Source organism: Gadus morhua, chromosome 19 (assembly GCF_902167405.1).
Source record: "Gadus morhua chromosome 19, gadMor3.0, whole genome shotgun sequence".
Taxonomy (NCBI): domain Eukaryota; kingdom Metazoa; phylum Chordata; class Actinopteri; order Gadiformes; family Gadidae; genus Gadus; species Gadus morhua.
In genome coordinates, this window is record NC_044066.1 from 7,501,965 (window position 1) to 7,515,560 (window position 13,596).

Below are 13,596 nucleotides of genomic sequence, written 5' to 3' on the forward strand. Positions count from 1 at the left end.
TTAATTAAGACACACACACACACACACACACACACACACACCTCCATTCCCCCCCCCCCCCCACTGAAATAATCCAATCTAATCCAATCTTTACATACCAGCCGTGAGAACAGAGGCCAAAGGATAAATGGAGCTATTGTTTCCAACTTTTTTTTAAAAAAAACAACAACAACATGCAAATCACCAGCATTTTATAACACGCCCATACTGACACCAGAATTAACTCTGATTCACTCTTATCGGAGAGGAATCACACACTACGATACCAGACTGTAAAACATTGTCTCACGATAAGAATGATATGCTGGCTATTTCTTTCACAGTTTAACTCCAGTAGCCTGAGAAATTCCAATAACTTCTTTACATCGTTGTAGTAATGTGCTGTATTATATAGTTACTGCTATACAATACCAAATAATCCACACTGTACTTTCTCACAGACACAAGTTCTTCCTGCTTAGACCCATGTAGTTATCGTTTTAGGACTTTTGGATGTTAGAAGCGGTTTGAAAGTTACTGCGCAATATCCCAAGAAGCTCTGACCCCAATAAATCATGGTTCATGGTTTATATCAGCCTCTCTGTGAAACTCACATTAACCAAAACAGTCAATAGACCCGTTCCAACAAACCCTTCTGATACAAAGAACACATGTGAAATATGTAGCACAGAGCAAGTACGTTTTATGTTCACATTACGTTCACTCAAAAATCGAATCTCGGTTCTGAAATAAGCAGATAAGCCTAACATACTAGATACATCAATAAGTTATGGCTGGGTTAGGCCTTATGTGCTATTCTGCATTCAAGTCTGGAAGTGATGAACACTGCGTATGTTACAGAAGTGTACAGTTGTGTTTTTGTGTGCATGTGTTGTATTTGTGTCTATGCGTGTGCATATGCCTTTGAATGCGTGTGTGGATGTCTGTGTGTGTGCATGTGTGTGTGGCTGTCTTCATGTGGGTGCATGTGTTGGTGTCTGTGTGTACGTTTGTGCGGGTATTGGCGTCTATGCATGTGTGTGTTGTGGTCGATACACCTGTGTGCGTTGGTGGATGTGGGCGCGTGTGTATGTCTGAACTGTTTTATTTATGTGTGTGTGTGTGTGTGTGTGTGTGTGTGTGTGTGTGTGTGTGTGTGTGTGTGTGTGTGTGTGTGTGTGTGTGTGTGTGTGTGTGTGTGTGTGTAAAGTAATCTGTGTGTGTATTGGTGTCTATGCGTGTGTGTGTGTTTGTTTGTGTATTGGTTTCTATGCACGTGTGTGTGTTTGTGTTATGGTATCTATGTGAATGTTGGTGTGCGTGTGGAGTGGTGTATGCACGTGTGCGTGTCGGCGTCTATGTACGTGTGTGATTTTGTGTTGTGTTTATGCGCATCTAGGTGCGTGTGTTCGGTTGTGTTCACGTGTGTGTCGGTGTCTATCCGCATGTGGGTGCGTGTGTGTGCAGTGTTGTATGCTCGTGTGCGTGTTGGTGTCTTTGTGTCTGCGTTGGTGTCTATGTGTGCGTGTTGGTGTCTTTGTTGGCGTCTATGTGTGCGTGTTGGTGTCTTTGCGTCTGTGTTGGTGTCTGTGTGTGCACGTTGGGGCCTCTCTTGTCTGTTGGTATCTTCCTGCAAGTGTTGGGGTCTGTGTGCATGTTGGTGTCTATGTGTGCAAGTTGGTGTCTGTGTGCTTTTTGATATCTGTGTGTGTGTGTTGGTGTGTGCGTGTGTGTTGGTGTGTGTGTGTGCGTGTTGGTGTGTGTGCGCGTGTTAGTGAGTGTGCGCGTGTGTGTCCGCATGTTAGTGTGTGTGCGCGTGCGTGTGTTGGTGTGTGTGCGCGTGTGTGCGTGCGCGTGTGTGTGTGTTACCTGTGCCTGTATGCGTTGTGGCTGGCCAGGGACAGAGCGTCGTGGTCGGCGAGGGCCGCCTGGGACCCATACCGCCTCACGCCCTCCTCCGGTTTCTTAACTGAGGGAGGAAATATGGCATGATGTCATCCGTTCACACACACACACACACACACACACACACACACACACACACACACACACACACACACACACACACACACACACACACACACACACACACACACACACACACACACACACACACCACAACCACATCCATGTTTACATAGTATGATCACAGACACACAACAACATAAGCATTCGGCTAACCAACTTCATGCGTACATATGAGCTAGAACATCACAGTGCATCATGGGATGTTTTGCTGGTGGAACTCGTTTTGGAGGACTTTAAGTAGTACTGTAAAGACTCCTAAATGAACGTCAATGTATCGTTACCTAGGCTAATAAGAAAAAACTCCCCGACACTATTGCTCACATTGCAATGCTCCTGTGTTTCAAAAAAGGAGGATCAGGATGCACAGGCCATATTGATGACAAACACATCACATATCACCGCATACATATAATGATTCAGACGCACAACCCTGTATGCACCCTCTGATAACAAACTTGATTCCCACATAGTGATCGAACACATGTCAATATGTACATCAGTGATGGAGAAGCACTTTGTACACAATGTTTCTGCTGTGTCAATGCAATTTATTGTTATTATTAACCTAGAGTGATTATTGCAGGGACAAGGTCATATGTTGAGATGTCACACTTAATGACTACACAGGGCACTGCAGCAGGTAACATATTGTCAAGCGAGGGAGTCAGAAGATCCCTGGAAACCAAAACACGTCCACCCGCACACGTTTTCAAGACGACCTGCACGAACACGTGTGAGAAGGAAGCGCTCAAATGAGTGGGTCTTACAATGGGCCGCTTGATTCAGAAATTAAATAATGCGCCCTTGGCCACTCCCATCAGCCAGACTTATCACCAACACAACAAACAGAAGCTGCTGTATCTAGGGCATGAAGGGGCTTGTGGTCCACAAATGTATTATACATGGAAGAATGTAATGCTACCTTTCTCACGACATTTACGTTTGCTTTAATTGACAGTATTCCAGGGATTTATTAGTCATGTGGTAAACTTAAGCTAAGATAGCGATTATAAGATCAATAAACACCGGCTTTTGAGCAATGTGTTGGACGTGCAAAATCATTAAATCGTTGCAAATACCGGTACTTCGGACGGTTGCCTTGGGGTGATTTCCAATATTTATGTGGGATCTGATCCAAGCAGTATTGTGCAATAGCAGAGCAGTAACATAACATAAACAAATTAAAAACTCAAGCATAGAAAATCCTCTCTTACACATATTGTTTTCAAAACTGCCCACCATCCGTCAAGACAAAACATGCCTTTAGTGATATATGTCTGGATTTTTTAATCGTTTTTTTTTAAGCAAACTATTAGCACTTGCAGTCTGAGAAGCTTTGCTCTTCAAGTTAACTTTTTGATCAATTTTATAGTCACTGGTGTAGAACGCAGAAAAAAAAACCTGTTCCTTCAAAGAAAACTTTTTTTTGTAGCGTTTGTACTTACTGTACTAACAGTTCTTGGCAAAAACAAAAGTGACACATGGTTATCCAAGCTATGACCCTGCTGCTCCTCTCATACAGCTAGCAAGGGTGTGAGTCAGCCACGCCAAACTCATATCATTCCTCATGAACCTGACACTGCAGTACAAACAATACAGCCCCAGAAGACAGTCTTCCAAGTTCTGTAGCCGAGTGTTGGTTTAACCTTCTGTTATGACAATATCAAAATGGCAAGGATGGTGCCATTTCCTGGAAAGAATCTTTCGATCGACATAATTCATTTTATTCTTCAGCGCAATACTGGGAAACGGATTGAGGCTGGTGATATGAAACAACTCAAAGTAAAGTGACTTGAAAAACACGCAACTGGGATTCACCCAACTTAAACAACGCAATGCTCTCTGTCAATAATCCTGCGTAAATGGTGGCGTGTACATTTCTTCAGACAGAAATACATGTTTAAATCTATCGCAACAACGTCAGCCATTATAGTAATAATGCATAATTCATAAAAAACAATAAAAACAAACTCAAGCTCAGCTCCAGAGGATAGTTATCTAAAGACGGTTAGCCGATACGGACCGACCTTATCCTCCAATCGGGCTGGGCGTGATGCATATCCTCCTACTGTACACATCATAACAATCGACAAAACGTCCACCTTGCAACCTCTTCAATCAGAGACCCACGAGGGCAGACGGAACCACAAGGGGTGGCGTGTTCTCAAGCACCAACGGGGCCATGCACTGGTGCTTCATGAAGCCCCAATCAGATGGGAGTCACAACAATGGAGGCGCTGATTATCATCATCATCATCATCACCACCACCACCATCATCATCAGTACCTTGTCTGTACTCGGGGTCGGAGGAGGTGACGGAGGGGCTCTCGCTGGACGAGCTGTAGTCGCTGTGGTAACGCTGGTGGGTGTGGAGCGGGTCTGAGGAGGAGGGGGAGGAGGAGGAGGAGGAGGAGGAGGAGGAGGAGGAGGAGGAGGAGGGGGAGGGGGAGAAGGTCGGACAGACAGGGAGAATGGAATGCAGTGTTAGTTTTAACAGTCGTAACTGTTCATGGGTGAGTAGTGGGGGTCATCCAAAAATGTACAGTGGTAGAGGGGGGAGGAGGGAAACTCTCATGCATTCAGGTTTAGTCGTGCACGGTTTGATTTCTGATATTGAGGATGAGGATGAGGATGAGGAAATGGAAATAGTACTACACTATTTTTGGTGCGGACATTTTCCTTAATCATCCCTGACCAATTCTCTTTCCCCAAAAGAAAGAATCGCAGAAAGAAAGAAGGAGTGACCGGAAAGACATTCACTGCAGACGTCTATTTTTACAACTTCAGTTCGCACAGAGTTCAGATTTTTAAGTGTGGGCATTAGGACTGAAAAGCCATCTAGCGAAAGCGGTCTTTAAAAACACCTGTGCAATAAATTAACCAGGATGTGGCCAAGTCTGAAACTTTCCTTTAACCAGCTGTAACCCACTAGCATGTCAGATAAGCCATGGAAAGATCCATGAAATCATTTGAATAGATTGATTTGACCTTACTCCAATCTCTTACCTAGGGACACTATCTCTTCGAGCAGATCAGGTCGGGCATGATGTTGTAAAAATAGTCATGCGTTTAAAATGCTTCCAGTTTCCTTGTTTGCTCTCTTCCAGAACTTGAAAGTCCGGCTCCCGAGTATCTGGTACCACAACATAGTTTAGATAAATGGCATTCCTCAGTGGTTTATACACTCGCACTCTATTGGCAAACTAGTTCAAACCCTAGATGCGTCTCTCTTCATGTAAACAGCTGAAGTGATTGAGCAGCTATTTCAGGAAAAACGATTGAACTGGTCTGTCGTCATCCAATCGGTATTAGTTTCAGTTGTTAAAATGAATCATGTGTTAAAGGGATGTTTCAAACACATTCAACAACACACATACATGCACAACAAATGGGTTCATATGACACATACAAGGACTAAAACATCCTCAAACATTTAAAAGGGGTTTAGTGGTTGAGGTTGGGGGGACTGTTAGTGAAGCTTTATAGCCTGCAGTTTAAGTCACCCGTCCTAGCCATTGTTGGCTTCAACAGTTTAATAATACCACCACAAGAAATGTTTCTTGCCTCCGACCACCCTTTAAGTATATACATAAATAAAAGCTCTAATAATGATAGAGCTTTTTATATATTTTTTAAAGGTGTATTATGTCATCTCTGCCACTAGGGTTCTCTCAATCAAAACAATAACAAAATAAGTAGTTGGATAACATTGGGAATATGGCAGTGGTGGTCTTCACCACCATTGCCAGTCAAAGACTTTCTGATGCGAGTCAGATAAGGGTCTTGTTCGGGGACGAGTATAGGTATCTAGGTTATATTCACTTTACATCTAGTCACATTTATTCACGTAATGTAATCTCAATCTAAATAATTTACCGCAAGTAACATAATGTTAACTCTACTCAGCTGTAGATAACCATATTTGAGTTATTCAATCGTGGGGTAGCCCAGCGTTATCCCTGGTCAAAACAATCATACAAAAGAACGTTATGAGCCTGTTGAAAGTGTCTCGTTTTATTTATTTTTTACAAATATTCATGCTATAAATACCACAAAGTGGCGCGGGGATTGAGCACTGGAGCTAGGAGTCCCATGTGTCTACGTATACGTGCCCACAAGACGGTCGGACAGTAGAACTAGAGAAATAGTTGGGTCAAATTCTTCCAAAATGACAGTACCCAACTAAAAGCCTAACTACAATGCAATTTAACTGGAGGCGTCCGACATTTCAAAATGTTGTTTCTGTTAAGAAGTGTATCCTGCTAGCTGTACACTAGTATAAGCAGGTTAAGAAGTGTATTGACATTTAAACTCTGGTGTTTCAGGAACATGTATGTGTATGTAATACAGATTAAACAATCTCAATATGTGTACATTTCCTGAGTTGATCAAACTATCAATGAGTACAAGAGTCTCGTTGAGATTTAGGCTGTGTATTCGATTAGAGGTTTTTGGTATTTCTGGCATCCCTCAAACTGATCCTCGAACTCTGGATTGATTCTATTAATTAATTCAGCCAGCCATTTTCTCTGCTGGGAAAAGCCTAACAGCATCATGTCTTGATTCAGAGGGTGCTCGGAGAGGAGAGTTCATTCCCAGACGGACCGTTATCAGTGTGTTGGTGTGAGAAGAGAGATGTGGAGCGAATCAATATGTGACACGCAGTTCTACAATGAAATAAGCTTTTCCCCATCACAAAAAAGTGGTAAATGTATGGGAGACACTATCGACCGCGCATGGCATCGTTCTCTCGGATGGATGATAAAATGAAAAATAACCCGCCCAAGCGCATTATGTTTGGGAAACACTACATAAGCTTGGTGGTTTTCATGGGCCACTAGTTAAAATAGTACATCATTGTAAGCTACGTCGCTATTAGAATATCATCTCTCTACTGGACTAAGTCTACTGTATTTCACCGAAAGTAAGGGGGTAAAGGGCACAGCACGTTATCGACATGCGACCAAATGTAACAGACTGTTACCGTGAATAAAACAACAGACTACTCTGTGGTTGAACATTATTGGAAACAATGTGGATAATGTAGGTACAAAGTAAAACTAAACTCAACAAAGCCAGTCCTTTGTAGATATTTTGATGATAAAATGTTACATATTAGGCGGTTCCTTTAACCGCAGAGTAGACCCACTGGCCTCTGTGTGCAGCTAGCATTGCTGTAAAGCTACAAAGTCCCTGAATGACATATTTCCAGAGAGGCTACAAGGTAGTCAAACTGCTGGCCTCTGAAGTTCTCTTCAACCCCTCTGACGAACAGCGTTCAGCATTAAGTTATTCTAGGTAATGGATGAACCGCTGTCTTAATGGATAACTTTGGGGCCAGTTAACCTGACTAAAGCTTATAGGTTGTAATGAGGACACATTCAGCTGAATATACTGGGGAGGGACAGAGAGTCTGAGGTCTAAAGTGTAACACAAGCATCCAGTTAATTGGAAATAATTACACAAGCTTTGTAGCATTTGGTTGGCCAGTAAGACAAGAGGCTATGCCAGACAACTAGATTGCTGATGGAAGATCCCACATTCAATACAAAAATAACTTTAAAAAGTTGCATTCAATCTAGAATTCATAATTCAACATACTCATACTCCAAAGTTTAATGTGTTTAAATGGGAAATGCATGAACAATGCTTGTTTATGATAGGCCAGGACCCTATTTCTGATGCAAGGTCCCAAAAATGTGAAGGGAAAGCTCATTTTCTCGTAATCAGTTAAATTATTGTCAATGGACGGGACAAGGCCAGAGAGGGCCGCAACTAGGGGGGCAAAATCAGCGGACAGTCTCTCCTCTAACACATTTTCTACTAGCCTAAAGTGATATTCCCATGTAATCTATAAGAGACAAAGTAAGGTTAACACAAAACATCTATAAATATTAAACAAGACAAAGACAAAAAAAAAAATAAGTTATTTCATCGTTTAGTTTTTTTCTCTCGGTCCATTTCCCTTTCCTGCTTATTATTTTCAGTGCCTCTGCTTTGTTTTTCTCTTTTTTCCTCCTCCGCAGCCTTCATGGTCTTTAATTGCTCCCACTCAAAGCAACGCGAACTCAGACACTGAGGTTATTTACAGTCTGGTGGTCTCGAGGAGAAGAGGGAAAAAAAAGAGAAAGAGCTGAAATGGATAATGATAGCCTACTGCAAACTCTGCGTTGCCTTGATTCAGCAGAAAACCCAGCAGTATAGAGAGAGTCTCCGGCTCTTCTACAGCCCGCCGCCCTGTGTGTAGACCGTGCGGTTTAGAACCTAGTAATGCTGCAGCTGAAATCGCTGAAGTTCACGTCGACCAACTCACGTGCTGCGAGATAATTCATACATTTATGTAACGAACAACAGCTTAGCAGGAAGGGAGTTTAGGTTTCGAGGTTGACATTGTTTTTTCTTCGCTAGAGAGAACGAACAACTTACTCATTATGAAACCGCTGGTTTGCTGTATGATGCCCACTTCCCCATCGGACCCCCACCACCATGCAGCACCCAGCTCAATGCTATCCCCAACACCGTGATGCACCCAGTCCAATGCTATCCCCACACCACCCAAAAGCCAATGCGTCGCAAACCCTCATGCCACAACCAGTAACCCAGTCACCCTTTACCCAGTTTCATGCTAACCCCAAAAACATGACACATCCGGTCCAATGCTATCCCCATACTGCACCCATCCCAATGCTACAACAGCACCCTACCCCCAATTCCATGCTGTACCTAAATCAATGCATTACCTAGTCCAATCATGCTACCTCCACCCATCCCATGCTACCCCCATGCTACTCCCACCCTTATGCTACACCCAGCACACTGCTACGCCCAAGGTAAGCTACTCCCATCCTTATGCTACACCCAGCACAAAGCTTCCCCAAGGTAAGCTACACCCATCCTTATGCTACACCCAGCACAAAGCTTCCCAAAGGTAAGCTGAACCCATCCCTGTGCTGCACCCATCACAGCCCTACCCCCCATGCAACTCACAGCCTTATGCTACTCAGCACAATGCTACTCCCAGGCTACTCCCACTCCCAGCCCCGGTAGGCCCGCTTGCTGCCGCCACACACAGGCAGAGTTTCCCCAGCCTGCCCCAGTTAGGGCCTGGGGGCCACGAGACCCGTCCGCCAAGCCCCCGGAAAGCACAATAACGTTTGGAATTCCCTCATCCGCTACACATGACTCTAATTACAGCCTGCGTCGGGAAACCTTCCACGCCGGCTGACTAGCAGCAGCACCTTGGCACAGTCTGGTGGGGGGGAGAGGTGTAGGCGGTATGGGGGGGTGGGTGTGGTGGTAATAGGTGGGGTGGGTTAATTTTGCATGTGCACACACATGCATGTGCACACACATACACAGCAGCGAGAGGGGAAAGAAACCGGGGGCAGACTGTAACCGGGTGAAACCTGAGCGCATTGACCACTGCTGTGCCATCGTTTTCCTGCTCTCACACACACACACACACACACACACACACACACACACACACACACACACACACACACACACACACACACACACACACACACACACACACACACACACACACACACACACAGAGAGAAGAACAGGAAAGGGTAAGAAGGAGAAGAGAAGGAAGAGAGGGGTAAAAAAGGAAAAGGGAGGAAGCACCGAGCCAAGCAAAACACAGAGGAGGCCTGGTAAGTCCTGTGCGCTCCATTAGGCCTCATTCATACTGCAAGGAATTCTGGGAGACGGGAGGGAGAACAATATTTGGGTTTCGGGGGGGATCATACTCAGCCCACTGTTATAATAGAAGGCCGACCTTCCAGTCCTTCGTTATTTTTTTAATCATTCATAATACCGACCGAATCACCCATGCCCTCAAAAATGTAATCAAGTCAACTATCATTAGGGCAGACAAGCCCTGACACACACACAAACTCAACTGAAAAGTGAACATTCCCGCATAAAATAGCTTTACAGTTCAGTGCAGGGAGGGAGCTCTCACTTAGAGGTGCTCTTTAAGATCCCTAATTTACATCAAAGGAATGAAGCAAGCAGCCCCAGTTATAATTGCTATAGGGTAAAAGGCTGTGCTCGCGTGCGTGTGTGTGTGCATGTGTGTGCGTGCGTAGACCCCCAGACGGCACGAGGAGGGCCGCCGTAGAACAGGGAGCGAAGACAAGGTGGAAAAGGCGGAGCAAGGCTGGAGGAGCTGTTCACAGCTTGAGCTGGGCTTCATATGCCCCGTCACCCAGGGAGAAGGTGGACATGCGCGCCTTCGCGTAAACAGAAATGTAAAAAGATGTAAACACTGTCTGGCGGTTGACTAAGAGCCGTCTGGCGGCTGTGGTGGCTGTTGTGTTGCAGCGCGTCAGCGCCCTAACTAGGCCCACTGCTAACCTGTTTTATTGAACAAATGGTTAAGTACAGGGTGCGCTATAAAATGTGGGTCACTGACTTATACATTTGTCTGCACGTGAGAGTGAAAGAGAGGAACACACACACACACACACAGAGAGAACGAGAGAGAGAGAGAGAGAGAGAGAGAACGAAACGGAGAGAGCGAGTGAGCAAACGTGAGACACAGCGAGAGAGGGACAGAGCGAGAGCAACGCAGAGAGACAGAGCGAGAGAGACAGCAGGAGCAAAACACACACACACACACACACACACACACACACACACACACACACACACACACACACACACACACACACACACACACACACACACACACACACACACACACACACACACACACAGCGAGAGAGAGACCGAGATTCCAGGCAATACAGTACGTGTGACAGTTAGCAGCAAGCTAGAATTAAGATGGCCTGTAATTAGAATCAGACCATTTAGAGAGGGAGCTCTGTGCCTGTGACTCATTGGTTCTGTCTAAACACCAGCAGCCCAGTGGTACTTCACTCAGGCCAGAACCCAGCTTCCATCCCACATGGTAGTTAAACGGTGGACACGCGGGCTATAAGCGGCCCCGGTGTCTGTCTGCCTACGTCACCCTCCCCCAACGCCATCTCCCTGAATAGGAGAGCAGAACAATAACCTGGGTTCCGGCTGGGGTTGGATTCCCCCCTCCTGTGCAGTAACAGTGCAGGGTCGATCCGTGCACGATGTATTTGTCGATGGTGAATTTAGTCACAGTTCGTTTAGGGAGCAGGAACTGGCCAGACGTCTTGCTCAAGGACCTTGGGGATCGAACGCGGTACCTTTTGGCTTGGAGTCCAACGCCGTAGCCACTATACTAGCCTGCCCCTTTAATTGACAAACAAACATCGAAAAGAAGACTGTGTAGTCATCATGATCCCAAAGGCAAATATTAAAACATTTGTATAGTTACTTAGAGGGAGTGAGAACTTGTTTTGCATGATCAGTCGTCTTTGAGTTGGCGTCCATGGGAGAGATGCACCAAGAGGAATTCGGTCTCGCCTTAAGGCTCCCGAAGACTTGATTAGTCAGGGGCAGCCAAGTTCCCAATTCCACATTTAATCCGTAGGCATAACTTTCAGCAACGCTTTCATCCAAGTCAACTTGCAAGTAAATTATTTGGGCAGAGAGAGTGAGAGAGAGAGCGAGCGAGGCTGAGAGAGAGACAGAGAGCGAGAGCGAGAGCGAGAGAGAGAGAGAATGTGCCATTTAGAGTGAGAGAGCGAGAGAATGCACCCGCCAGAACTCACCATCTATGGCCTGCCTCAGCACCTGCAGCTTCCTCTGCTTCTCTTTGATCCGGTCGTAGGCCCCCGTCAGAGCCACCGACTGGGCCGAGCGGTGGTGCTGGGGCTTCCTGCCCTTCAGCCCTCCGCCGCCGCCGCCGCCCAGGCCGCCGCCAAACTCCGAGTAGCGGGCCTCGGCGTCGGCGGGCGCCGGCCGCGCCGCGGACGCCCGCCGCCGGCCCACCGACTGGGTGCTGAGGGCGCTGCTGCCGCGGCGCGCGTCCTCCAGCGCCCCGAAGCGCAGGGCGTCGGGGTCGATGCACGCCAGGTCCACGGACGACGCCCACGTCTTGCGGGGCAGCCCGGAGTACTGCAGCGAGCGCTGGTCCAGCTCCACGGGCCGCGAGCGCAGCTGAGGCTGGAAGGCGTGCAGGTGGGGCTGGGAGTGCTGCCCCCGGAGCGGCTGGCTCTTGGAGTAGAGGTCCGAGGTGGACTCGGAGCCCTGGTGGTGGTGGTGGAGGAGGTGCAGGGGGTCCTGGGGGTGGGGGGGGTAGTCCGACGGGGAGTACTGCAGGGGGTAGGTCTCGTCCTGGCTCTGCGGGTCCAGGAGGGGGAGGGAGCTCATGGAGCGGCTCATGCCCCGGTTCAGAGAGGCCTGCTCCTGGGTGCGCACGCGGTAGCGCTCCAGGACCCTGGAGGCGGCACCCCGCCCTGAAGAGAACCAGGAGGGAAAACCGTCTCAAACATCATCCTTTTAACTGTCCGTCAACTTTTGGTTTGTTTGTGCGTCTGTGTTTGTGTATTTGTGTTTTGTGCATTTGTCTGTGTTTTAAACGCCACTAGAAAGAAAACACAATAGAACCTGCAGAAATGGCAATTGAATCTTAAAACAAAAATCAGTTTTTCCAGCAAAATATCTGTATATCTACAAACACAGATAATTGGGTCCCAATTAGGGCACCGTTGGTATTAGGCTTCTCGGCAAGCCGCCTTTAGATTCTGTGTTCATATGCATATATCCAATTAGAGATTGAGAATTCATCTCCATAAGGTCAAAGAGTTTAACCCTGTATTTCTCCTTTAATAGATGGGAGAGGATGAAATATGGCCCTAATTTCACGCAACGGACCAAGGGGAACAACCTTAAACCGCTTCCGTTGCCTCGGTTAGGCTCAAAGGCTGGGGATCAAACGGTAATCAGGCGTAGTAATTGGTACACGGTTGCCTAATAACTCAAAAGTTCCGGCCAGCGGCTTTATCCTAGTAAAAGTTTCAAGGCTTGAATGTCTTGATCCATAAAAGCTGTCTGTCAATTCTGCGAGGTTACGACCAATCGGGACCCCTGGTTCTCTGGGGGGGGCACTCCCAATCTGGTCTCCAATCCAGAGCTGCTGATCCAGATATTTTTCACATCATGCTTAAAACTACATCTACAGGGAGTCCGTGAAATTGATTTAGCACGCAAGCAAGCGCACAAAACGTGTCCAGCGGAGAGAGGCCTGGGGGGTGGGGGCCGGATAATCTGACCGCAAGCCAGGGATGAAGGCCTACACGCAACAATCTGCCACATTAGCGTCAGGTTAGCCCAGGACGTGTTTAGGATAAACGCTGTGGAAAAAAGTGCTTAACGGGTTCACAAGCAAGATATATATATTGTATATTATATATATATATATATTTATATATATATATATATATATATATATATATATATATAGATTACTATATAGATTGCTGCTTTTAAAATCCACTTAAGTTTTTCCAATAAAACACTAACCCAAACAAAGTTATAAATAGAGATTTATGGATACATAGAAGGCAGACAAAAGAATCACAGCAAAGCAAAGCAAAGCAAAGCAGAGAGAGAGAGAGAGAGAGAGAGAGAGAGAGAGAGAGAGAGAGAGAGAGAGAGAGAGAGAGAGAGAGAGAGAGAGAGAGAGAGAGAGAGAGAGA

The 13,596-nt window shown here is 46.2% G+C and overlaps 1 protein-coding gene across 4 annotated transcripts in view; it reads right to left on the bottom strand.

Annotated features, from left to right (window-relative positions):
* ptpn13 (protein tyrosine phosphatase non-receptor type 13) overlaps nucleotides 1–13,596 on the bottom strand; it is a 63,234-nt gene that overhangs the window by 32,368 nt on the left and 17,270 nt on the right. For all 4 annotated transcript variants that reach the window (XM_030341591.1, XM_030341594.1, XM_030341593.1 and 1 more), the window contains exons 7-9: nucleotides 11,668–12,354; nucleotides 4,295–4,387; nucleotides 1,849–1,948 (exon numbers count right to left, since the gene is read on the bottom strand). In XM_030341591.1, coding sequence (XP_030197451.1) covers nucleotides 1,849–1,948; nucleotides 4,295–4,387; nucleotides 11,668–12,354 — 880 coding nt within the window. The remainder of the gene's footprint in view (nucleotides 1–1,848; nucleotides 1,949–4,294; nucleotides 4,388–11,667; nucleotides 12,355–13,596) is intronic.